Genomic DNA, 27,850 nt, shown 5'->3' on the forward strand with positions numbered 1-27,850 from the left:
TAGAGAAATTCCTAGCTCTCCCAAGAAGTGACATCCCTGTTAGAAAAGAGGGCTATAGAAGTAGTAGAAGATCCCCAATCCAAAGGTTTTCACAGCTGTCTTTTTGTGGTCCCCAAGGCCTCAGGTGGCTGGAGACCAGTTCTGGATGTGAGCTCCTTGAACTGGTTCAAGTCGAAGACCAAATTCAAAATGGAAATGAATCAGGGTAGTATTGTCCTCAATTCATTTAGGAGACTGGGTGTTTTCGATCAATATGGAGGATGCGTACTTCCATATTCCTATTCACCAAGACTCAAAAAAATAACTGAGATTCAAAAAAATAACTGAGATTCCTTTTCCAGAACAGAATTTACTAGTTCAGAGCTTTATGCTTCGGTCTTTCCACAGCTCCCCAGGTGTTTACCCGTGTTCCAGCCCCCGTGGCAGTGTGGCTACACTTAGTAGGAGTGAAGATCTCTCTCTACCTTGATGACTGACCATTCATCGAATTTAACAAGGTTTATCCAGGGCAAACTCAATCTGTTGATGGACAAAGTGAGCTGCCAAAAGCGAGTTCTCCTCACAGAGTTGATGCTAGATCCTCTAATGCTTCAGGACTGGACAGGGCTAGATGTTTACGCCTTCCCCCCCTTTGGGATGGTCAGAGAGGTACTTAACAAGTTATCACAGCATCAAGGTACCTACATGACTCTGATTGGCCCTTTCTGGTCAAGCAAGGAATGGTTTCCAATCTAGTTCACCTATTTGTGGATTATCCAAGGTTATTCCCACAAAAATGGTCTCAGCTCAGACAACCCCACTTTTTACAGAATCTCCCAAGGGTTGTCTGCTCTGGCCCTGACAGGCTTCAGGCTGTCAGGTGGCTTGTTAGAGCAAAGGACTTGTCATGACAGGCTACAGAGGCAATTGTCTAACACAAAGCTCTACCAGTCTAAATGGACAGTCTTCAGGAGATGGTGCAGCTGTTATAACATCTCTTGTACTGAGACCTCTATAAATCAAATAGCAGACTTTTGTTATTCCTGAGGTCTGTTAAGAAATAGTCAACCTTTATTATTAAGGGGCACAGGTCGATGCTTACCTCAGTCTTTAAACATAGAGGTATGGGTTTGTCCTCTAATCAAGACATTAGTGACCTCATCCAATCCCTTGATATGTCAAAGCAAGAGATTTCTTTCACAGTCTCTTGGAATCGGGACATTGGACTGAAATGGCTCTTGAGTTCTCAGTTTGAACCTTTTCAGATTGTTTCCCCCAGGAATCTCTCCAAGAAAATGCTTTTCTTGTAGCCCTGTCAACAGTCAAGCATTAGCAAATTACATGCTATTAACAAGGGGGTACAAGTCGCACAAGGAGATGCAGTTTGTTATCTGTTACTTAACTTTCCTAGCAAAGAACGAGAGTCCTTTCCATCTTTGGCCTTGTTCTTTTGTTGTTAAAAGTCTCAAGGAGATTTTAGAGCCAGAGGAAGAAGAGAGACTTCTAATTTCTTGAAAGTTTTAGGGCCAGAGGAAGAAGAGACTTTAAGACTAGTGAGGTCATTAAGGTATTATCTTCACAGGACAGAGAAGAGTAGAAGACCTTTGAACCACATGTGGTGTTCCGTAAGAAGTCCAGTTCATCTCCTTTCCAAAAATACCATTTTTTTTTCTTGAGGGAGCTAATTTAGAAGCTCACTCTCAGTTTGGAGAGGACTCTTTTACCTTACTAAAGGTAAAAGTTCATGAAGTCAGTGCAGTAGCTACTTCCCTTGCCTTCAAACATAACTCATCCTTGTTGTAAGTTTTGCAGTCTGCATTTTGGAGATGCAAGTTGATCTTTGCCTCACACTACCTCAAGGATATAGAGACAGTGTTTGAAAATTGTAACACTCTTGGATCTTTATTCGTGGCTGGCATGGTGTTGGGGTGTGCATAGGGAACTTACTGTTACAATGCTATCCGCTTACCTTGAATCAAGGTTTGTGTTTATGGAAGCCTAGGGGTAGTACCTTGTGCCTGGTGTACCCACCATTTCTGATTGTTTGGTAATGGATGGTTAGTGGTGTTTTTTATGTCATGGTGTAGGCGTTAGTGTTCGTTTGTTTTTCTGTTCGTAGCTAAGTGTGTACTTCCTCTGCTGCGAAGTTCCCACTTATGTAGAGGTGACCCTCCTTGGCTCCCATGCAAAGTTTAGAGAAGTGCTGACCAGAGGCAGTAACCACCTGCAGCAGCTCTCTCAACAGGCAAGGAAACAAACAAGCATTTATTTAATGGTGGCAATGTTTCTGTTCCAAATTCATTACTTACATAATGTTGGAGTAGATTATGTCCATGCTTTTTCACCCCCTCTCAGTGTGGAATCAGCTGTGTAATTACTTGGTAAGTTACTAACAACGTGGTTCAGAAGTCACGTAAAGCTGTTGGTCTCATTGCTGAATAACCATTGGTTCCATGCAACGTAAAAACACCATACAAACAAACAAAATCAAACTAATGTAAAAATTAAATTTCTGGGCTCAGTTCGTGTCGCTGCGCGAAATATCCTTTAATCCATTATTTCTAAGGTAAATGTACTAACAAATACCAGAGAATAAATAAAATAAAGAAAAGGTCAGTACTACTGACTCGCTCACCCTCCAAGAGGGTGTCGGTATGAACACTATGGCGAGTGAGACCACTACCACGAACCGCTTGCCAATAGAAATCTCCCACTACAAAATCCCCACTAGAGGGGAGCTGACCCACAGAGTGGGCAGCAACTACTACTACTCCATCCCATGCTGCCGACTGCTGCGCCTCTGGTGGCCATCCTTTCAGTTAGCGCACAGCGTATACACGTGCCCTTTTTTGCTCTGTGTGTGCCCCTATCTTGGATTTATTCGTCATGGAGCGTACAGCTATCGCAGCAGCTAAGTTAAGTAATCAGTTGTTATTGCTATTTGGTTTTTTCCGCCCTTGAGTCAGTATTTGCCGTTTTTTAGGTATAAATACGGGCTCTAGGTCGGAAGCATGGCAGCATGGTTCTGCCTCGTGGCGGGTTCGTTCTTGGTCTTCCATACCCAGAACCTTCCCTTATTTCATTACGCTCTATTATTAGTTATCTATTTTATGTTAGGGGTCCAGCCTACTGGGTTTATGTCATGCATGCATGTCTTCTTCACCTTGCGTAGGCATCTTCCATCCAGACCCTAGCCACAGCTCTTAGTATCGGCCCCGGCTAGCTTTGAGTGGTAGACTTTCTTTCGAGTTAGTCGTACACTCCTGGATTTTTTCTCCTACTGATTTATTTTCTTTCTTTACGTTAAGTGATTTTGATTATTTATGTTAGGTTAGTCTACGGCGTCTGGCTTCACGTAGCCTAGGTTATGTTTTATTGCTATCCACCACTATGCTTCCGCTCTTCAGTTCGGTTGCTTCTCTATAGCATCTCTCTGATTAGTTGGTTGCTTTATCCTAGGCTGTATTGTGTCATTGTATTACATGTTACCGCTCCGTGGTCACTACGTGATCACGGAGCAGCCAGACGCCTGTCCAGTCACCTTTCCCTCCTCCCGCTCTTCCATAGGGCCGGGGGGGAGGGTTGGTCTGTCCACGCTCGCTCCACATACCCGTGCCTGCCTCCCTCTCTCCCTAGGCGGAGGGAGTAGGGGGGCTGGACAGACCCAGACTGGACTCGACCTCTCTCTGGCTTCACGGCACGCTCGGATGACTAAGGGGGGGGACTGGCCTTCCCCCCCTCCCCCCTCCGTCGTTACTCCGTCGCTCCGTTGCTAGCTCGAGTCTGTTCGCCCTCTCGCCCTTTCCCAGCTTACTGGTGCTCTTTAATCTACCGGAGCTCCGGCATCCACGTGGAAAGGTGCTAGTTCACCCTGACGGGCGGACTGCGGCATACAGTTGGTCTTTACTAACCACCCCGTCGCGCTGATATCGCGACACGAACTCCGCCACGCACCGGACTTAGTCCGGTACGTTCGATGGCTATAGGTTTAAGAATTAGTATTTAATTTAAACTATAGTAAGTTTAATTTAAGCTACCTTAAGCCAAATCCCTCCGTTGCCTGCTCACACCGGATCTCTCCGGGGTTCTAGCCTATTCAGGCGGTAAGGGAGGGGTTATGCCCAAAAATTTTTTCGCGCTCCGGCATGCAGCGGAGTTCTTTTAACCTCTAGCCTGTAAGTGATATCTTTTAGGATGCTCATGTATCTTTTCACTTACAGACCACCAACTGTGAGCATCCGGGATGCAATGCCATGCTCCAGGACCCCTGTGGGCATGAAGTCTGCAGATCCCATGCTCCATGCGCGACTCCGCACGGGAACCTTCAAGTCTGGTTTCACGAGACCTGCACTATTTGCTATGATCTGGTGGGCCAGCTCTTAGACGGGGTAAGTATTCCCAACTCCGTTCGCTAATCCCTACAAGGTTATACAGTTACCATCCGAGTTACGACCTAGATCCGTTCCGACCAACAGGTCGTATGTCAGAATGGTCGTTAGTCGAAAATACCAGCCAAAATGGCCGACACGTGGATTATAAGTACTCTGTTAAAGTGGAAGATTATACTGTACTCGAGGACATATGATATGAATGTGTTGCATTTTTAAGTAACTTTTTCTGTTGAATAATATTATTGTGTATATACAAGCTGTTTATTTATCATTTTTATGCCTTTTAGTTTCACTTTTATAATTTTATCATGCTTTTCTGTTGAATAATATTACTGTACATATGTATATACAAGCTGTTTATTTATAATTTTTATGCCTTTAGTTTCACTTTTATCATACTTTTTCTGTTGAATAATATTACTGTTGTACTATACGTACAAGCTGTTTATGTATTTATCATTTTTATGCCTTTTAGTTTCACTTTTATCATACGCACGGTCGAAAGAAAGATCAGCTGTTAAGTCAGGCAAGGCAGGGGATGGGGGAAGGGGTGGTTACTGCGCTGGCCCATGTAGGGGAGGGGGTGGCTTCGATGCTGGATGAGGCGGGCTTTTTGGTGTTCGTTTGACAAACATGCTAAGTGTCGTTTGGATCTGCTTTTTCTTTTGAATAATATTACTGCTGTACTATACGTACAAGCTGTTTATGTATTTATCATTTTTATGCCTTTTAGTTTCACTTTTATCATTTTATCATAGAGATATTTTTAATATTATACTGTAGGTGCAATGTATTTAGCTTTTTTTTTTCAGTTGCTTAGTTGATATACTACGTACATACATCTTAATATAATATGGTTTTAGAAATAAAATATTTATTACTGCAGTTGAATTTATTATACAAAAATACAAATGAAGATCAAAATACGAAAATAGAAAAGTTACAGTTCAAAAATAGAACATACAGCTGTAGTACAAAATAGAAAATACATATGCATGTAAAAAAAATAAGCAAAACAACACTCAAAATTAATGTTCACTGGTGCTTGGTTCGACGTCATCAACACTTCTTCATACGCACGGTTGAAAGAAAGATCAGCTGTTAAGTCAGGCGAGGCAGGGGATGGGGAAGGGGAAGGGGTGGTTACTGCGCTGGCTGATGTAGGGGAGGGGGTGGCTTCGATGCTGGATGAGGCGGGCTTTTGTGTTCGTTTGACAAACATGCTAAGTGTCGTTTGGATCTTCTGCTTTTTCTTTTCATCGTAGATTTTTTCTTTGTATGGCCTCATTACTTCTTGCATAGATCTCTCTATCCGGGCAAACCGTTCAACATTCGGATCCATTCCTTCCAATTTATGCAGCATTGTATTAAGCATTTGTATGGCTTCCGATAATCCCTTTACAGTAAACTTTCGTTCGTGCTCCTCCTCTTCTACAACTTCCTTTTCTTCCTCTCTTCTTTCTTCTTCATCTTTCCTTTCTTCTTCTATTGCTAACAGTTCTTCTGGGATGCTGTGCTGCCGGCGCCGTCGTAACTGTCATACCGCGCTGCAAACAGTAAACGCCGCCAAATATAAAAAATAGACCCCTGTCGGACACTGTCGTAAGTACGGGTGGACGTAACTCGCGCAGGTCGTAACTCGGATGGTAACTGTAGTTCTTAAGTTTAATTTTAATCTCTTATTTTAAACTTAAGCTTGTTTTATATGGGATCTCGCATCCTCTATAATTTTAGTTTAACCTATTACTTAAGTTTTAATTTTAAGTTTAAACTTAAAAAACTAACAAATACCCTCTCTTCCAGGCTCCCGCTGTTAGAGAACAACACCGCCCTGGCAACCCTGCGGGCTTGGGTCGGCGGTTTTGGCAAGAACGCCGCCAAGGGACAGCCCTACATCCTTGAGAAGAGGTTGGCGGTCCTGATCTTCCCCGGCGGACAAGTCAAGTCAACGGGTTACGTCGACCCAGCAGAGGCAGCCCCGACTATAGCGGCAATTCAGCAGCAGCTCGCCGCTTCGTTGACTGAACCAGGCCAGGACATCTCGTCGGAAGTCGCGACACTGGATCTAAATATTGAACCAATGGTAGGTGTTGACGACCTGTTGGTCGAGGTGAGTACGTTGGACGCCCAAGGGCTTCCCTTGGGCGCCACTGGATCTTCTACTCCTGCAAACTCTCCAGCTTCCTTCCAAGGCTTTACAGGAGCTGAGCTCCTTTATACTTCCCTGCCTGCCTGCCTCCGTAAGACCTAAGGTCAAAGGACAGACGGTAGTGAAAACCCTGAGTAAGACGTCGTCGTCGTCTAAAAAAGACGTCGTCGGCGTCATCTCGCAAGTCTCCGGCTACAAACCCCGGAGCAGAGAGGTCTAGAGCTTCTGGGTCCGGCTCCAAATCCTCAAGGAGTAGATCTTCCAAGGAGAGATCACATACTCCAGCGGAGTCAGCCGTTTCTCCTCTTCCTTTGGTACCTGTTCAGAGTTACCCGACCACCTCCGCAGCAGCTCCGGCTTTGGATCCCAATGCTGGCCTGTTGCAACACATGGGGGATTTGGTCGGTTCTCTCAAGAACAGTATGGAGCAGATGTTCTCCCGGTTGTCCGACAGGATTAACTCCCAGGATAACATTATCGCGAACTGAGTCAGGCTCCGCTAGCTACTCCCCCACCTTTCGGCACAGGTATAGCTCAGCTTCCACCTCATGACTCTCTGCCTCCGTTCTCTATGAGTAACCCCTGGAGGGTGGCGTCATACGCCCCCTTCCAGGACGGGCTTATTTCTATCCCGGAGTGTGGAACTCGAAGGATTGAGGACTTCGAGTTCTACCCGGAGGATCTACAACCGCCGTTCATTGGCTACGCCAGACTCACTGCCGCTGCCATGACGCGAGATGACAAGGTCCCTAAAGAGACAGTCCTCTATTCAGTGACCAGGCTCAAAGAGAATGGCTCAGGTGCTTAGAGGACATTGTGATTGTCAATACGAAGATACAACCCTTTAAGAGTCCATTCACCATTTTCACAATGGAAGAGGGAACTCCGCTTCCCTTCCTTACCAAGATCGCTACGGTCACTATCCCAGCGGCCCAAAAGGGGGAGTCGTTACCGCAGCTAAAGGAAGCGGACCCTACAATCATCCTTTACTTCCCTCAACCGGAGATTTGTGGGAAGACCTGCCCAACACTTTTTCGGCGGGCAAACTCAAACCAGACTGTGCTATGGAGCAGTTTGGTGAGAAGCTGCCTAGACTTCCGGACAGCCTCATTCAGGCAGAGTTTGAGGCCAAGTCTAGGCTGGCCAGGTCTATTAACTCCATGGCCATGACAGAAGTGGCTACCATTGCTTATGGTTCCGAGCCACTATTCAAGCTGATCACCAAGTCACTGACTCAAACGGTACAGTCTGACATGTTTGAGTTCGCCACAGCCAGAACGAATTGTCGGAAGCATGTCCTCCAGGAAGCAACTATTCGGCATGAACCGAATAAGTTGCTTTCATCAAACATCTGGGAGCAGACCTCTTCCCCGATGCACAATGGTAAAGGAGGTCCAGGCGGAAGCTACAAGGCTTAACCAAAGCCTTAAGGATCGTTGGGGTCTCACTGCAAAGAGACGCCAAGACCAAGCAGTGAGGGGTAAGGCTCAGAGGAAACCCAGACGTTTCCAGCCTTACCAAAAGAAACAGCAACGCTTCGCCAAGCCTGTTTCGGCTGTTCCGTTGGTGCAGGCGGCCCAACCCTCTACCTCCAAGGCCCAATCACAGCCTATCTATGTGATTTCCCCCCAGCCTCAACCTTCCACCTCTTACGCTGTCTCCCCAGCCTTCAATCAAGTGTTCGAAGGCCAGGCCTTTCAGCAGTATGACCGCTCGGGTAGGTAGGCAGAGGTAAGCGATCCTTTCGTCAGAGAGGATCAGGAAGGTCCCTTAATAGAGGAAAACACTTCCGGGGATGCCGCGGAGGCTACCAGCATCAATGAGAACTTCCAGGTAGGAGGGAGGCTGTTTCTCTTCCGCCACCGGTGGGGATTCAGCAAATGGGCACAAAGTATTGTGTCGAAAGGCCTGGGTTGGAGTTGGGTGGCGAATCCGCCCCCACCCAGACCTTTCCTTCAACTTCCATCCAAAGAATTGACGGAGTATGCGGAGGACCTCCTTCAGAAAGGAGCAATAGCGAGAGTCAAAACAGATTAAAGGTTTCAAGGACGCTTGTTCAGCGTTCCAAAGAAAAGGCTCACAAAAAAGAAGGGTAATCTTAGACTTGTCCCGTTTAAACTTGGCCATTCGCTGCGACAAGTTCAAGATGCTCACCATCTCGCAGGTGCGGACCTTACTTCCCCGTGGGGCCGTCACCACCTCTATCGATCTTACAGACGCATACTATCATATCCCTATTGCAAGACACTTTCGCCCTTATCTGGGCTTCAAGATAGGAGATCAAGCATTCTCCTTCAAGGTAGTTCCCTCCGGTCTGAACGTAGCACCCAGGGTGTTCACGAAGTTGGCGGAAGTAGTCGTCCAACAACTAAGATCGCAAGGGATCATGGTAGTAGCGTATCTCGACGATTGGTTAATTTGGGCTCCAACAGTCGAGGAATGTCGCAAAGCAACACTGAAAGTAATCCAGTTCCTGGAATAATCTAGGGTTCAAGATAAACAGGACCAAATCGAGACTCACTCCGGAGTCAAACTTTCAGTGGCTGGGCATTCAATGGAATCTATCCTCCCATACTCTGTCGATTCCATCAGCCAAGAGAAAAGAAATAGCGAAGTCAGTAAAGCAATTTCTAGGACACAAACTTGCTTCAAGGAGAACCCAGGAAAGGATTCTGGGTTCACTCCAGTTTGCCATCAGTGACAAACATCTTGATGAAAGCCAAACTGAAAGACCTAACCAGAATCTGGCGCTCACGAGCAAATGTCAGGTCCAGGGACAAATTATCATCAGTCCCTCAGATTCTACGGAATCGTCTACGCCCTTGGTCAAAAGTCAAGAACCTGTCAATATCAGTACCCCTTCAGTTTCCTCCTCCGGGGATTACCATCCACACGGACGCTTCATTAAGCGGCTGGGGAGGATATTCTCAGTTCAAGAAGGTTCAAGGAACCTGGTCACCCCAGTTCCGTCAGCTTCACATAAATGTACTGGAAGCAATGGCAGTGTTCTTGACTCTAAAAAGGTTACGTCCGCCAAAGAACTCCCACATAAAGCTAGTCTTAGACAGCGCAGTGGTAGTCCATTGTGTAAACAGAGGAGGCTCCAAGTCACGTCATCTGAATCATGTCATGGTAGCCATCTTTCTTCCCATGGGGGACAAGTTCAGTTGGCACCTCTCCTCCACCCATATAGCTGGAGTGAGAAACGTCATAGCAGATGCTCTATCCCGATCAGTTCCTCTGGAGTCGGAATGGTCACTGGACAACAGTTCGTTCCAATGGATCCTTCGGAGGGTTCCAGGTCTACAAGTGGATCTATTCGCATCCCAAGCGAACCACAAACTCCCATGTTATGTGGCCCCCAACCTGGACCCTCTGGCCTATAGACTGGAACAACTGGGAGAAGATTTATGTCTTTCCTCCAGTGAATCTTCTCCTGAAGGTGCTGAACAAACTCAGGACGTTCAAGGGTCAAGTGGCTCTAGTAGCCCCAGACTGGCCGAAGAGCAATTGGTACCCTCTCATTCTGGAACTGGGTCTTCGTCCTCTTCGAATTCCCAATCCCAGGCTCTCCCAGTCAGTACAAACGAAGACTGTGTTCGCTTCCTCAGGAATCTCAAAACCCTAACTTTATGGACTTCATGAAGTTTGCGGCTAAAAGAGATGCGAATATTGATCCTCAAAATATTCTCTTCTTGGAATCTGATAAAAGAGATTCAACTTTGAGACAGTATGATGCTGCAGTCAAAAAGTTAGCAACCTTCCTGAGAGAATCAGATATTAGAATCATGACAATCAATTCAGCTATATCCTTTTCAGATCTTTATTTGAAAAAGGCTTAGCAGCTAGCACTATTACGACAACAAGTCAGCCTTGAAAAAGATTTTTCAACTCGGTTTCAGCATAGACTTGACAGACTCTTACTTCTCGTCTATTCACCAAGGCTTGTGCTAGACTTAGACCTTCAGTGAGGCCTACGTCAGTATCATGGTTCTTAAATGATGTTCTAAAGCTGGCTTCAGAAACAGATAATAACACATGTTCATTTATAATGCTCTTAAGAAAAACTCTATTTTTATTAAGCTTGGCTTCAGGAGCTAGAATTTCAGAACTGTCGGCATTATCCAGAGATCCGGATCATGTTGAATTTCTTCCCACAGGGGAAGTTCTACTTTCTCCGGAACGTAGTTTTTATAGCAAAGAATGAAGATCCTTTGATGAGGTGGGAACCGTGGAAGGTTGTACCCTTCCACAAGATATTTCTCTTGTCCAGTATCAACCTTACGAGCCTTTCTGTCCAGGACATCCTCATCCTCATCGGGTCCTCTCTTTAAGAGAGAAAAAGGTGGGTACGTTTAACTATTAAAGGCATCAGGCAAACAGATCCTGTACTTTATTAAGCAAGCCAATCCTGATTCCTTCCCTAAAGCACATGATGTCAGGGCAGTAGCCACCTCAATTAACTATTTCCAACACATGAATTTCGATGATTTAAAAAAGTATACTGGATGGAAATCGCCGACAGTATTTAAGCGTCATTACTTAAAGTCCTTGGAAGCTCTGAAATTTTCAGCAGTTGCGGCGGGTAACATAGTTTCCCCCGACTCTGCTTAATCTTTAGTAGAAGATCCAGTTCTCCTTTCTACCTATCTCACCCAACAGTTCGTCTATACCTGCCATGTTCATCTACGTTTACCTTGAGTCTTAGCTGCTTCTTATGGAAATGTATAGTGGGTGCCCCTTAATTTTTTGCTAGGGTCACTCACAATTGATTGTATTATAATGATCTCTTTGATGTGATCCCTTATTTTTATGCTAGGGTGACACATCTTATTTACAATGGTTACGGGTTTTTTTATACTAAGTTCATATACATTCCTTTATTATATTATTGTTGAAGTTTGTTCTATTCAGTTTATTGTTATAATGCTTTAATTTCTTTGTACATATTAACTATACACAGATACTAATCTCAACATATATTCCATGTAAGCCCTGTATATAGTATGTTAAATTTAAGTTAATTTTAAGAAATATTATTAACCTTAAGTTAATTTTAAGTAATATTTCTATTTTGTATCATTGTGTATATGGTATATCTATTAGCAATTATATTCTTCATTTTATGTTATCTTTTATTTGAGACCCTTTTTTGTCTGTTTTATTTTGTTCTTTACAATCTTGTGCTATTTCTCTGGTACGATTTCGCGCAGCGACACGAACTGAGCCAGAAAAGGGATTTTGACGTAAGGAAAAATCTATTTCTGGGCGATTGGTTCGTGTCGCCAGCAAAATCCCGCCCTGCCCATCCCATCGCTCAAGATTGTCTGCTAACTTCAGGATGGCCACCAGAGGCGCAGCAGTCGGCAGCATGGGATGGAGTAGTAGTAGTTGCTGCCCACTTCTGGGTCGGCTCCCCTCTAGTGGGGATTTTGTAGGTGGGAGATTTCTATTGGCAAGCGGTTCGTGGTAGTGGTCTCACTCGCCATAGTGTTCATACCGACACCCTCTGGAGGGTGAGCGAGTCAGTAGTACTGACTTTTCTTTATTTTATTTATTCTCTGGTATGTGTTAGTACATTTACCTTAGAAATAATGGATTAAAGGATATTTCGCTGGCGACACGAACCAATCGCCCAGAAATAGATTTTTCCTTACGTCAAAATCCCTTTTTTATGATAAAATGAGGTTTTATATATACTTACCAAGTGCATAATTACATGATCGGAACATGCCCCCCTTCCCATGCATGGATATTAGAGCAGAAAACGAATTGAGCTCTTTGCTATATTGTGTCCCTAAGTCCCAGATAGTGGGCGGAACATGCGCACCTACACTAACGAAAAAAATGCTACAACACTAATTTTGAATCTTTGAGCTGTGTCTTAAGATAGGTTAATTGTCCAGTTGACAAAAAGTGAGATGCATAACTACAGTTAACTCAGTGATCTGATGTACAAGTGACAAGAAAAGTGAAAATACAGTTATCTTGAATCTTCGGACACATATTGCTCAATAATGCCACACATGGCAACTCTAAAAAGGGGGCAGAGCTTCAAAATCATAGCGTTTGTTGCTTTCTAGATTTCCATTAACTTTACACCATAAAGATTTTGTAGAAGTCCTATAACCATTTATACTTTAATGTAGTAACAGGCTATATAATTCATTAATGTTGGTTTGGTAACATCAGTTCAGAAAAGAATATTGATCATCCTTTTTTAAAACCTAGAAGTAATGTTTGACACTAAACTGACATAAAATTCATGCGTAATTGAAGACGGATCTTAAAAAAGGAGAGAAAATATTTGAAAATTTGGGCAGTACTTGTGGAAATCATGAGGATCAATACAGTAAAGGATGAAATATTGTGATGAGAAAGAGTGCGCAAGCATAGGTTTATTGATAGAGATACTTAATTCACTATATTAACTTTAAAAGATTGGGTGATAATATTTTTTCAAATGCATTTCAAAAGTGGGGAGAGAGAGATGTGGTGATAGGAAAGGAACGGAAAAGAGAGAGAGAGAGAGAGATGGACTTGTGAGCGGGAAAGGCAGAAGAAAGAGCAGTGAATCGGCGCACAGATATCTAAACAAGGTGATATAGCTGCCAAGATCGCACTGCACTATGCTAGATAGAATTTGAAGGACCATAGTATTCAAGTTAATTCTTTAAGAAATTCATACCCTAATCTTGATTTCATTTGACAGTTGCCATAACATTCAAAGACTGTAAAAAGACATGGAAAATTTCAAACACAGGCTGCAGTCATTCTTGCTCTTGATATAGTCTGTACTTTTGGAAATTGGTTTTCATCCACAAATCATTCGTGAAAAAAGCTGTGTTAAGTAAAAAAATACTGATTACCACAAATAACTCAATATGTATTGCACGGACAATTAAAGTTTTATATTGTGCAAAAAATGGTGATGTGTTGGGAGATCGTTCAGCGTCGTGGCAAAGTAATGCAGTCGTGTAGGCTAACTACAAACTGCTTTGTTATGGGAGCATAGCCAGAAAATTTTTGAGCTGAAATGCTACTTTAACCTTGATAAAGATTTATTTTTAAAGACAGTAGCTTTGTAAACAGCAACTAGCATTTGATCTATGTCGACATCAAACTAATGAAATTTGTCACATAAGCCAGTATCCAGTAACTTGCGCTATCCCGCTCAAAGTTCTAAGGCTCCTCACATCATAGAAAGTGCTCTTGCAAATGCAACTAGATTTGCTCAACCTACCTTAGCTGTCATAATGTTGACTGCCATTGACGTCAGCTAACTTTAAACGCTTGGGAATACAAACATAAATTTGTAGAAACTAAAATAATCATATTCACCACTTACGATGATGCAATAATATTCTCGTTCGTGAAGGAAAACAAGTAAATATTGTCGTCATGATACATAGTACTACAATCAGAAATTCGTATTCTATCCACCAGATCTCTATGAATGAATCCATCTGAGGAATTCCAATTACTTCAGACATATATCGTGTGTTTAAATATCTGAATGGTTTTGTTTTGCCGTTTTAATTGACATGATAAAATTTGCAATGTGTTTTCATATTCTATTGTAAATTTAGCGAGATTATGTCTTTTCAGTAAAAATAAATGGGAAATTTGATGAACAAAAGTTAATGAAAACTGTATCTTCACTTTTCTTGTCAATAGTACATGCTCAGAAGCATTTACTGACTGAATTTTTGTTTTCTGTACAAGAAACGTATCTGAGGTGTTGTTGCATGTGAAATTGGGTTATAAGTTATAGGTTTGTACTACAGTGGGGCCTCGTTATCCACGGGGGATAGGGCCCAGAACCCCCCCGTGATAAGTAAATACCCGTGTTATCCTGATACCCCCCTCAAAAATTGCTTAAAACTGCCTACTTTAATAGTTAACCCACCCAAGACCACTATTCCAATGTTTATAACTGCCTACTTTAGTTCAAACACCAAATATGTTTTCAACTATCACCTAAAACTAAATTCAAGACAGTTTTAAAGTTATTGTACAAAATTAGCCTTAAAAAATAAATGTAGTATATGTACTACTGTACATATGTAGCCTACTAGCCTAGGGATTACAGCTAGAAGCCTACATACGCATGGTGGGCCTCTTTTTTTTTTTACAAGGAAAGAGAGGATGAGTGGTAAGAGAACTATCAAAATATGTAAATCATATGGGTACTCACCAACAATCTATGTTGATAAAAGATGGCGACGATTTTGCAGTGCAATCCAGTAATATAATAACGATAATGCTACCAACAGTATGCAGCGAAACATCTCTTCCCTTCGTCACAACACGTTAATACTAGTATATTCCACGTAAAAACCTTCATCTGACCTTTAGGCGTCTTTCCCATAAGAGTAAAAGAATCAGGGCTTTTGGATGCCACATAATTAACTCGTTTATATGGGTACAATTTAAAGAACGCGCCGCACACCACATTTCATAACAACAACAAACAAACGTTTGTAGGCCAGTGTTGCCAACTGGGAATGGCAATTTCTTGCTAGATTTTGTTCCATAAAAGGCTAAAAAAATCACATACCGTATATACTCGAATAACGTGCAATCTCCCATATCGTGCAACCCCCTATTTTCACCAATAAAACAGTGGTTTTGTGTTTTGTCATGTATCTCATGTATCATGCAAGTTCATAAGGTTGGTGGTTTAGCCTGCTAATGGCCGAGTCATTCAGATGTGTGCTGATGCTAGTCAATTTACGGTAATTTTCTTATTAATCTCGAGAATTGAATAGAAAATCTCAAGATTAAAAAAAATCCCAAGATAATAAAATAATTGTAAAAATAACACACCTTGGAGTCCTTAATCTCCCTCTCATTCTCTCTCTCTCTCTCTCTCGTCTCTTTTCTCTCTCCCCTCTCTCTCATCTCTCTCTCTCTCTCAGGAATAAATACGTACGTACTGTAATTTGCAGTAAATGTGTAGACATTGTGTGCGTGTTTAAAAAATGTGCAGTACACACACATTCCGATGTTTCGGTTTTTTGGAATTTTTCAGATTTCGGAAATGTGAGGTCAGATGCATAATCAAACAAAACACCACTACTGCAGCAAAAACATTTTTTCCCTTTATGTTTTTCATTATTGTTATTTATTAATTACAGTTTATTTATAAATAAATATTAATATAATACTGTTAAATGAATGTGAGATAATTAAGATCACCTATAATAAATAGTGGGACAATTAATACCATATGTTCACTAATAGGTATTATTTTTTTCAAAACAAACATTCCGTAAAACACAAAAAATATATGTACATAACAATCAAAATATAATAATGTTTTGCAGTTCAACTTGTGAATTTTAACAATAAGTATGACTATATAATATATTTTACCATATCGATCTTGAAGTTGAAGAGTCTAAAATTCTGAGGATGGTCCGGGAAAAGGATTTGTACTTTGTGATTACGTATCGGTACAACACCATGTGGTATTTTCATACCACTATATTGATGACGCATCGCTACGACACACTGGTGTTTTTCATACCACTATACGTTAAAGTTAAAAACATGACATAGAATCGACTGCGACTTCGTTCACTTTGATATTTTTAACGATACAATAACTATCATTTGTAATACTAAACCATCTTCACATAAGTAATTTTTCGTAAGATATGTGTTGTTGCAAAAGCTAGCTTATTACATAAAAGGCTTTTATAATTTAAGTCATCTTGAGATAACATATGCACCCAACTCAATTGTGGGGAAATTTACTACTGTTTCCTCGGATATTGAAATACTTTAGCATCATTCAAACACTAATAATATAATGCATAAATACTAGGCTATACATATTTTCATCGTATACAAATACTACATACAGTTATATACACATACTTTTATATACAAAGTTAACAGTTATATACACATACTTTTATATACAAAGTTAATCATATGAGTAGTGATCAGACGACAGCTGTGCACTGGACTACGTACGTACTACTTGGAAGATAAAACGAACAAAAATTTTGTTGTTGTTAGTCGCCGGGATAGATTAACATTTTTCCAGAGATTAAAAGCTGAATTTGTTTTGAAGGTATGTCAACCGCGATATTATATTATTGTTTTCACGAAGGAATAATTATATAAAGAAAATTATTGAGTAATTTTTGCCGTCAGCAGTCAGAAAATCACGAACATGGTAACGTTCAAACCTAGTGCCATCCATGGGCGTATGTTCTATAAATAAAACAACGAAGCAGAGGGCAGTACAATTGGATAACAGATATCCATGGTACCAACCAACCAATCAGGTGTTAGTTATACTACTCTGTAATTTCTTAGAATGAACGTTTACACACACGAAGCTAACGATGATGTATGTGTTTTGCATACAGTACGTAGTTTTAGTTTTTTAGTTTTTATTATTAGTGTAAGTATTTTACTGATTTCATGAAGAATAGAATGATTCCTTCTCATTACTTTGAATGCAAAATGGCTTGAAGATTCTTCCGCAAAAAGAGAGAAAAAAAAATTCCTTAGAAGATGATACCTATTTACTAACGCGGTTTGACATACCTTCAAAACAAAATTCAGCTCTTTAATCTCTGGAAAAATGTTAATCTATCCCGGCGACTAACACAACAAAATTTTTGTTTGTTTTTATCTTCCAAGTAGTACGTACGTAGTCCAGTGCACAGCTGTCGTCTGATCACTACTCATATGATTAATTTGTATATAAAAGTATGTGTATTATAACTGTATGTAGTATTTGTATACGATGTAAATATGTATAGCCTAGTATTTATGCATTATATTATTAAAGTGTTTGAATGATGCTAAAGTATTTCAATATCCGAGGAAACAGTAGTAAATTTCCCCACAATGAGTTTGGGTACATATGTATATCTAAGATGACTTAAATTATAAAAGCCTTTTATGTATAAGCTAGCTTTTGTAACAACACATATCTCACGAAAAATTACTTATGTGAAGATGGTTTTAGTAGTACAAATGATAGTTATTGTATCGTTAAAAATATCAAAGTGAACGAAGTCGCAAAGTCGATTCTATGTCATGTTTTTCCTAAACGCGTTGACTTAAAGGAGAACGTTATTTTGGTTTTTTTATCACTGGCACAAACCCATAACAATGCAGTGTATGTAGATAATTCTAAACTATTATTCACTACCACTACCAAAATAACGATGAATATTTTGTAAGAAAATTAATGTTATGTATATTCCAAACATTATTACTACGTAGCATGAATAGTACTATGAAAATTTCGAAAGATAATCTTGCTGTGAACGCTACCATAATTTGATTTTCATATACGTACGTACATTTTGTCACTAGCTGGCCTCGCATAGATAATATTGATTTTCACTGATATGGAATTACTCCACCCGAATAGCCTTGTTTTTATTATGAAGAGATGACCAGAATATATAAAGGTATAAAAAAATGCTTTTTTATGTATTTCGTTTACGCTTCGTCGCCAATAACAAACAGCAATACTTACGATAATCTATGACAAATAGCGTTTGTATGACTTCATTGTTCAGGGCCTCGCATAGATAAAATTGATTTCACTGATATGGAATTACTCCACGAATAGCCTTTTATTATGAAGATATGACGATAATATATAAGTAAAAAATGCTTTTATGTATTTCGTTTACGCTTCGTCGCCATAACAAACAGCAATACTTACGATAATCTATGACAAATAGCGTTTGTATGACTTCATTGTTCAGAGAAGTTATATACGAATACTGCCAAAAAAATAATGAAGTTCGAATTAATTTTAGCCTTAATGTTATTACTACTGTAATATCACTACCACTACTATTAAAATTTCTAAAAGTTTATCAAAACAAAAAATGTCGCTTTGAACGCAACCGTATACATAAACCATTTTCGTACGTAAAGGGTAAAAGGTATATGCTTACATTTTGTGGCTGGCCACTCCGACGATAAGTTGAGTGCAATGATGTGGAATTATTCTTCGAATAGGCTATTTATTATGAAGATATGACTATAATATATATGGTAAGAATGGTTTTATTACCTTTATTGTCAGTTAATATCATAATGTGAATGTTTGTGTACGTTGGTGGTTATCGCACTGCAACTACGCTTAGCCTACCAATGAACGTCGTACATAAACCTTGAATAGGCTATTTATTTCGAAGATAGGACAATAATATATTAGGTGAGAATGGTTTTATTACCTTTATTGTCATTTAATATCATTATATGAGTCTTTAAATGATGTTTGGTAGTTATCGGACCACGGCCGAGGGTTAGCCTACGAAAAACATCGCATACGCAACACAACAAACCCGTGATGCAGCGATTCATACCAGTGATGTAACATGAGAAACGGTCCAAGAAAAAACCCGTGATTAACTGGATCCGTGAATACTGATCCGTGAATAAGCGATGCCCCACTGTATTAAGAAAATAAATATTTTGTCAAAAAGATTGGTGTAAGGTTATTCATTTCAGTTGATGAATTAACAAATTCATGATAAAAGTTTGAAAGGATTATCTGAAATATGGTTTGTCTATACTTAAAATTTTTTTTACATTGTTTAAAATCTGTTTGTAGTACAGTTATGCAGCCAATTATAATTTTTTTTTATACAAAAGTTCTTAATATTAGGGTAACTACTGTAGTTTAACCCTTAAACGCCGAAGCGGTATTTTAAAAATCGTCTCCCGTATGCCGGTGGCGTTCGCGAGTGAGCGCTGAAGAGGAAAAAATGTTTTTATCAAAAAATCACAGCACGCTTAGTGTTCAAGATTAAGAGTTCAATTTTGGCTCCTTTTTTTGCCATTGCCTGAAGGTTAGTATGCAACCATCAGAAATGAAAAAAAATATAATTATCATATACAAATATTGGGATATGTGACAGCACGAAAAAAATTTCATATATAATTGTATACAAATCGCGCTGTGAGCAAAATGGTTAAAGCTAACGAGTTAATTTTTTTCGTTGTATTGTACACTAAATTGCGATCATTTTGGTATATAACACATTGTAAAACGATCAAAGCAACACAGAGAAAATATTATCACAAAATGATGCATGAATTCGTAACATGCGGACGTAAAAAAAAGCTGTTTTCAAAAATTCGCCATAAATCGAAATATTGTGCTAGAGACTACCCATTTGTTGCAAAATGAAGGTAATTGATTGAATATTACTAGAGTGTAAGTGTTGTAGCTTACAATTGCAGTTTTTTACCATTTCGGTTGAGTTAAAGTTGACCGAAGGACAAATTTTTTCTATTTATCGTTATTTATATGAAAATATTTTAAAACTGATAAAAGCTACAACCATGGGTTGTTTTTTTGTTGTATTCTACATGAAATTGCACACATTTTCATATATAAAACTTTATGTAACGGCTAATTTAAAATGGTGCAAACATTACGACAATCGGATGAAAAAATTTCTGAATTTTTTCGGAAGAGTTACTGTGCGGACGTAAGGAAAAAGTTTTTTTCATAAATTTACCAGAAATCGAAATATTGTGTCAGAGACTTCCAATTTGTTGCAAAATGAAGGTAAATGATTGATTATTACTAGAATATAAGAGTTTTAGCTTACAATTGCGTTTTGTACATTCAACTTCCCTGTCAGATATATACTTAGCTATAGACTCAGTCGTCCCCGACAGAAATTCGAATTTCGCGGCACACGCTACAGGTAGGTCAGGTGATCTACCGCCCTGCCGCTGGGTGGCAGGAATAGGAACCATTCCCGTTTTCTAATCAGATTTTCTCTGTCGCCGGTTCCATCAACATCGTTGTTGGTACCTCCTGACTTGATTTTCGTTTTTTCATCGCCGTTGATCTTCTGGACTGATTATTTGGTGACATATTGGATCTCTGGCTTGGCATACGCTTTTGTGGACTGTTTTTTGGATTTGGTTTGGAATTTTTCTTGAAATGTCGGACTCTAATTATACATTAAGAATATGTGTGAATGAGAGTTGTAGTGTGAGGCTACCGAAAGCTTCGGTAGATCCTCACACGGTGTGCAAGCAGTGTAAGGGGAATGAATGTTCTGTCTCTAACACTTGTGATGAATGCGTAAATTTGAATGAGGAGGAATGGAAGACTCTTAATTCCTACTTAAGGAAATTGGAGAGGGATAAGGCTAGGAAAGCTTCTTCCAGAAGTTTGAGTATGTCTTGCTCTAACGAGCCAGTTAGTAGTTTAGCACCTAACTCTCAAGTAATTGTTGCTTCCTCCCATGCAGCATTACCACCTTCTCCCTTATCAGATTCTGCAAATTCAGTATCGGAGATTGGAGATTTGAAGGCTGCCCTCATGAGGATGGAACGTAAAATGAAAGCGTTAGAAGGTAAGCAAAGTGCAGTGGAAAGTGTCCCCAGTGCAGTGGAGGGTGCGTCTGGTTGGCTCTGTCTCGCTCTCAGGCCTAGACCTCTTCCAAGCTCCCAGGCCCAGAGGAGAAGGAATGTCGAAAGCCTTACGGAGGTTACGGAGAATCCCCACCAATCAGGCGTCCCAGACTGCCAAGGATCGCCATTGGAAAGGCGTCCTATAACAGTGCTTCTCATCTTCCGATTCATCATCGCATAAACGTGGGTGGAGTTCGGACGATCTATCGCGACCTACCAAAAGAAGTTGGAAGGCTCCTGCTTTTGACTCGAGTCCGGAACGTTTTCCAGAGGACCGCCATCTGAGAAGAAGAGAGCCAAGAAAGCCTGTACTGCGCCTGCTCTCGGCTTGGAGTCTCCTTCATCATCCAAAGCTCCTTCCCCTCGGTCTGATAAGGAGGAGGAAGATTCAGCGACGAAGATTCTAATGAAAATGCAAGAACAAATCTCGTCTTTGGTAGGAGTCCTAATGAAGGACCCTCCTCAGAGAAAGGACTCTTTCCTGCCGATCAAGAGATCCCGTCCGGCGGACGTACAGGGCTCCGGGAAAGGGTCTTCGGACAAATTCAGGCGCCAGGCTCCATTAGAACGGAAATCGCCAGATTCGGAGAGCACAGATGAATATTTCCCGATACGGACAGCGCCAGGCGCCAGGATCTCCAGCTTCATCTGATATTGAGAGAGAAGTTAACCGGGAGTCTCCTCTTTGTGACTTTTCACAGGATCAGCGTTCGCCTGACAGGGACGCAAGATGTCACACCGACGGCCGTCGCCCTTGTCAGGATGGCGCTGGGACTGTTGGAAGTTTTTCGCAAGGACAGCCTTCTCCTGACAAGGACGCTAGATGTCTCACAGGCGGCCGTCGTCCTTGTCAGGATGGCTCTGATATGGATAGGAGCGTTTGGCAGGATCAGCCTTCGCCTGACAGGGACGCAAGATGTCGCACAGGCGGCAGTCGCCCTTGTCAGGATAGAGCTGGTACTGCTAAAAGCCCTTCACCTTGCGAAAGGAGGCGCTCTCCTCCGGTGGCTCACTCTTCTCCCAACATAACTGGACAAGAGATGGAAGAGATTTCTGACTCTGAAGCCAATAAGGGTGCAGGTCTCTCAGATTACAAGACCTTAGCAGCCCTTTTATTGCAAGAATTCGGCGATTCTCTGAGTCCTGCCGCCCCTCCTTCTCCTCGTTCGTTGTTCACCAGCACGAGGACGTCAAAATCATCCTCCTTCTTGAAGATGCGGCCAACCATTTCCATGAAGAGAGCATTACAATCTTTTGGAAATTGGCTCAGATCCAAGGAGGAAGCGGGGAAAACTGTCTTTACCTGCCCCCCCCCCCCGCCCCCCCCCCCCCCCCCCCCCCCCCCCCCCCCCCTCCAGGCTTTCTGGGAGGAGAGGCATTTGGTATGAGACAGGAGAAGCAATGGGACTCGCTCTCCCTGCTTCGGCGGAGGCAGACTTCTCCACACTGGTAGACTCTTCGAGAAGACATTCGCTTGCATCTGCTAGGACCACTTGGGGAATGTCGGAAATGGACCATCTCCTCAAGGGATTATTCCATGTCTTGGAAGTTTTTAACTTTTTAGACTGGTTCCTTGGGGCTTTGGCCAAGAAGACACAGGACCCTGACTTCCTAAGCCCCGACGTCCTACACAGTGTATTGGCTTGCATGGACAAGGCGGTCCAAGATGGATTGGGGGAAGTGGCATCCCTCTTTGGAGCAGGAATCCTTAAGAAGAGGGCTGTATTCAACTCCTTCCTTACGAAAGCTGTCTCTCCCATTCAGAGGTCGTCTCTTCTGTACGCACCTCTTTTGAAACAGCCTTTCCCTTCTCAGTTAGTGAGAGATGTTTCTCACTCACTCACTGAGAAGGCGACACAAGATCTGTTAGTGCAATCAGCAAAGAAGACGAGGCCAACCATTCCTGCTGTGAAGAAGGAGTCACGGAACCCTCAGCCGCCCTTTCGAGGGAGTTCATCGGGTCGATCCTCCTCTAGAAAGAGAGGAACAAAAAGAAGAGGAAGGTCTTCTTTTAGACCAGTTAAGAAGACAAAATGATGTACCAGTCCTCCAAACACCAGTAGGGGCCAGACTTATGAAGTTTTCAGAGGCATGGGCTGTGAGACAAGCAGACTCTTGGTCTCTATCAATTGTGGAGGAAGAATATCTCATCTCCTTCAGAGGCAGACCTCCCTTGACGTCAACCCCAAGGGAGCTGTCTGCGAAGTACAAAGACCCTGCCAAGAGGGAATCCCTGTTACATCTTGTAGATCAGATGTTAGAGAAGGAGGCCATCGATCTGGTGCAAGGATCCGCGCTCCCAAGGCTTTTGCAATCGACTGTTTCTCGTTCCGAAAGCCTCGGGGAGGTGGAGGCCTGTGCTGGATGTGAGCGCATTGAACCGTTTCATAGAGAAGAAAAAGTTGTCTATGGAAACTTCCAACTCGGTTCTTGTAGCTCTGCGTCTGGGAGATTGGATTGTCTCCCTCGACCTGCAGGACGCGTATTTTCACGTCCCCCTGCATCCTGCATCGAGGAAATACCTTCGATTCATGGTACAGGGCAGGATCTTTCAGTTCAGGGCTTTGTGCTTCGGCCTTTCGACGGCTCCTCAAGTGTTTACGGGCCTGATGAGGAACGTAGCAAGATGGTTACATCTGAAGGGGGTGAACATATCACTTTACTTGGACGATTGGCTCATAAGGGCAAGATCGAAACAGCATTGTTTGGAGGACCTGGAAACGACTCTGGATCTTGTAAGATCTCTCGGACTGCTGGTGAACCTCGAGAAGTCACAGATGATCCCCAGTCAGAACATTGTTTATCTGGGGATTCAGATGGGTTCTCAGGGTTTTCGAGCGTTTCCGTCGCGAGAAAGAATTGCTCGAGGCTTGGACAAAGTCTCAGCCTTCTTAGAGAAAGAACGAAGCTCAGTGAGGGAATGGCTCAGTCTCCTGGGCACCCTTTCATCGCTGGAGCAGTTCGTTTCTCTGGGGAGGCTTCACATGAGACCTCTGCAGTTCTACCTGAAAAAAATGTGGAACCGGAAGATAGGGGAACTTTCAGATTCTTTTCCCCTGCAACCAGAGATCAAGTCCCACTTGCAGTGGTGGTTAAACCCTCTAAAGAGGAACGAAGGAGTGTCCCTGTCGCTTTGGAACCCTCTCCTAGTGTTGTTTTCCGACGCCTCGGAGACAGGTTGGGGAGCAACACTAGGAACGAAGGAAGTGTCAGGCACCTGGACAAGAGAACAGGTGTCCTGGCACATCAACGCGAAGGAACTTCTAGCTATCCATCTAGCTCTGAAGCACTTCGAATCAGACGTCAGAGGCGTGGTAGTCCAGGTCAACTCGGACAATACCACATCTCTGGCGTACATCCGGAAGCAGGGAGGGACTCACTCTTTCTCCCTTTACGAGATAGCAAGAGCTCTGTTGATCTGGACAGAGGAGCGAGGCATAATACTCCTAACAAGATTTGTGCAAGGAGAAAAGAATGTAAGAGCAGACCGACTAAGCAGGAAGAACCAGGTCCTTCCTACAGAGTGGACTCTCCACTCCGAAGTCTGCCAGAAACTTTGGTCCCTCTGGGGGAAACCTCAGATAGACCTGTTCGCCATGTTCCTCTCCAGAAGGATGGAAAACTTCTGCTCGGTAGGGGAGGATCGCAGAGCCATAGCGATCGATGCCCTCCTCATGGATTAGTCGGGCATAGATGCTTACGCCTTCCCCCCATTCAAGCTGCTGGGAGAAGTGTTAAGGAAGTTTGTGTCCTCAGAAGGGACGAGAATGACACTCATCGCTCCCTTTTGGCCCGCTCGAGACTGGTTCACAGAGGTACTGGAATGGACGGTGGACTTCCCCAGATCTCTTCCCGAAAGGACAGATCTGCTCAAACAACCCCACTTCGAGAGGTTTCACAAAAACCTCCCCGCTCTCTCCCTGACTGCCTTTCAACTATCGAAAGACTTGTCAGAGCGAGAGGCTTTTCTCGGAAAGCTGCGAGAGCGATTGCCAGAGCCCGCAGGTCCTCTACCATGCGGATTTACCAATCGAAGTGGGAAGTTTTTCGTAGATGGTGTAGGTCGAAGAAGCTGTCCTCCTCCAATACCTCTGTGACCGACATTGCCAATTTTCTTCTATACCTGAGAGAAGAATCTCACTTGGCGGTTTCCACAATAAAAGGATACAGGAGCATGCTCTCTGCTGTATTCAGGAATAGGGGCCTGAAAATAGAGGAAAACAAAGATCTTCATGACCTTATACAGTCCTTTGAGACCTCCAAGACCAGATCTTCTCTTCCTCCTAGCTGGAATCTAGATGTGGTTCTAAAGTTCCTCACATCTGATAGGTTCGAGCCCCCTCATCAAGCATCGTTCAGGGATATCACGAGAAAATGCATTTTTCTCTTGGCCCTCGCAACTGCCAAGAGAGTCAGTGAGCTACAAGCATTAGACTCACGTGTGGGTTTTAAAGGAGATTCTGCAGTTGTCTCTTTCCAACCTCTTTTTCTAGCTAAAAACGAGAACCCTTCTAGACCTTGGCCCAGAAGTTTTGAGGTTAAAGGACTTTCTCCCCTTGTTGGGAGGGAGTTAGAAAGGTCTCTCTGTCCAGTTAGAGCTTTAAAATTTTATCTTCAAAAGAAGAAGTAGCTGCAGGGTTGCAATCATAGTCTTTGGTGTGCTGTGAAGGATCCTAAGAGACCCATGTCAAAAAACGCACTAGCGTTCTTTGTCAGGAATGTGATTACGGAAGCACACATGAAGTGCCAAGGTGAATCCTTTGAAATGCTAAGGGTAAAAGCGCATGAGGTACGTGCAGTTGCAACATCTCTATCTTTCAACAGAAATATGTCGATGAAAGATATCTTAGCAGCGACGTACTGGAGATGCAACTCGGTGTATGCTTCCCATTACTTAAAAGATGTCAGAGTGACATACGAGAAATGCTTCTCTCTGGGTCCTTATGTATCAGCGGATACCGTGCTGGGAAGAGGAGATAAGACTGATCCTTAAAATTTTTTTTTTGTAGTTTGATTTAGAAAAATTTGGTGTTGAGTTTTTAGGGTTGCTTGAAAGGTGGTTGGGGATAACTCCTTTCAATCTTATTACTAACCCTCGTGTTAGGATCAGGTGATCGGGATCGGTGTTGTACTCCTTGATTATGCCATTAGGCAAGGTGTGTTGTCATGTAAGTGGATAAGACCCCATTGACAAATGCCATCAGGCTCTGTCGAGTAAGTGGATAAGACCCCATCGACAGACCCACAAGAACTCTTAGCCATAGGTCACATCCTCGCTGAGGCTCTTGAGGTGAAGCAGACTCCTAAGCAGTAGCTATGAAGTCTTCAGCCTAAACAGATAGGAACCAAGGTTTTATATGTTACCTACAACGTATGTTGTCTTCCTATCTATTTCAGTAGTTAGCTGTCTCTTACCCACCGCCAAGGGTGCCAATCAGCTAAGTATATACGTATCTGACAGGGAAGTTGAATGTACAAAAATGATATTGTCATTGTACAATAAAGTTTTGTTCATACTTACCTGGCAGATATATACGATTAAATGGCCCACCCAGCCTCCCCTCAGGAGACAAGTGGAAGAGAAAATCTGATTAGAAAACGGGAATGGTTCCTATTCCTGCCACCCAGCGGCAGGGCGGTAGATCATCTGACCTACCTGTAGCGTGTGCCGCGAAATTCGAATTTCTGTCGGGGACGACGGAGTCTATAGCTAAGTATATATCTGCCAGGTAAGTATGTACAAAACTTTATTGTACAACAACAATATCATTTTTTCGACCATTTCATAGAGTCAGAGTTGACCGAAAGTTGAAATTTTGGCACTTATTGTTATTTATATGAAAATATTTCAAAACTGATAAAAGCTACAACCATGAGTTGTTTTTTGTTGTATTTTACATGAAATTGCGCACATTTTCATATATAATTCTCCATGTAACGGCTAATATAAAATGGTGCAAAAATTATGTCAAAGTGACGAAATAATTTTTGAGATGTGTCGCTGATGCTTTTTAGTGCGAGAAGAAAGAAATTCGCGCTTGCGCGCCTGGGTAACGATCGTAAACAAAACAACGCCTTGATCCGTGAGCTCCCAGCATCCCCCAAGGCGTGTGATTCAAAAGTTTTTGCCTAGTAGGCCTATAACTATTTTTCCGCAAATTAAAATAAAAACTTTTTTATATCGACGTACAATACGTCCAATCGGCACCCAACAGACAATGTATATCGACGTTTAATACGTCCAATCGGCGTTAAAGGGTTAACTGGAAAAATAGTGAAGTCATGGAAATGTTCATCTTTGTTGCTTGTATATATTTTATATGATAGAATACATAATATAAAACTTTTGTGTTAGGATATTTGGAGCTTAAATGTATCAAATGTAATTATGAATGTGATTAATATTAACTCAGAAATTATTCATGTTAACGTTAAAATTTTCAGATGGTTTTGGAAAAATTTCAAAAACATCAGGACCTAGCTCTCCAAGAACAAAAGAAGAAGAAAGCTAGTTATGAAGAAATGGAACGACAGAAACAAGAAAAGAGAAAAAAACGAGAACTGGAGGAGATGGAAGCTGCAAATCAACCTAAGATAAAAGAATTGACAGATGAGGAAGCCATTCAGCTAGAGAAAAATTTGGCCAAAGTGAGTTTTATTTATGAATTTACTCCCTTAGCTATCAAAAGTGTATAGTACACAGTGCAATAACTGTCATATAGATGATTTTGCATTTCTGTTCTCTACAGTACCATTATCTTTACTAAAATAGTATCTGTTTCACTTTTCCATTTAAAAACTCAAACTATTTTCCAGACATTTAATTCATCTCTTGTTCTGTTCAACACTACTCACAACATATCTTTAGGTAGCTGATTCAGGATGGCAAAAGTTTTGCATGTCT

At 41.9% G+C, this 27,850-nt stretch overlaps 1 protein-coding gene across 3 annotated transcripts in view; it reads left to right on the forward strand.

The window, feature by feature from the left end:
* The window catches only part of LOC135218237 (nuclear migration protein nudC-like), a 522,861-nt gene that overhangs the window by 56,494 nt on the left and 438,517 nt on the right, over positions 1 to 27,850 (forward strand). For all 3 annotated transcript variants that reach the window (XM_064254394.1, XM_064254393.1, XM_064254391.1), the window contains exon 3: positions 27,391 to 27,594. In XM_064254394.1, the coding sequence (XP_064110464.1) occupies positions 27,391 to 27,594 (204 nt within the window). The remainder of the gene's footprint in view (positions 1 to 27,390; positions 27,595 to 27,850) is intronic.

Source organism: Macrobrachium nipponense, chromosome 9 (genome assembly GCF_015104395.2).
Source record: "Macrobrachium nipponense isolate FS-2020 chromosome 9, ASM1510439v2, whole genome shotgun sequence".
In the NCBI taxonomy this organism is placed as follows: domain Eukaryota; kingdom Metazoa; phylum Arthropoda; class Malacostraca; order Decapoda; family Palaemonidae; genus Macrobrachium; species Macrobrachium nipponense.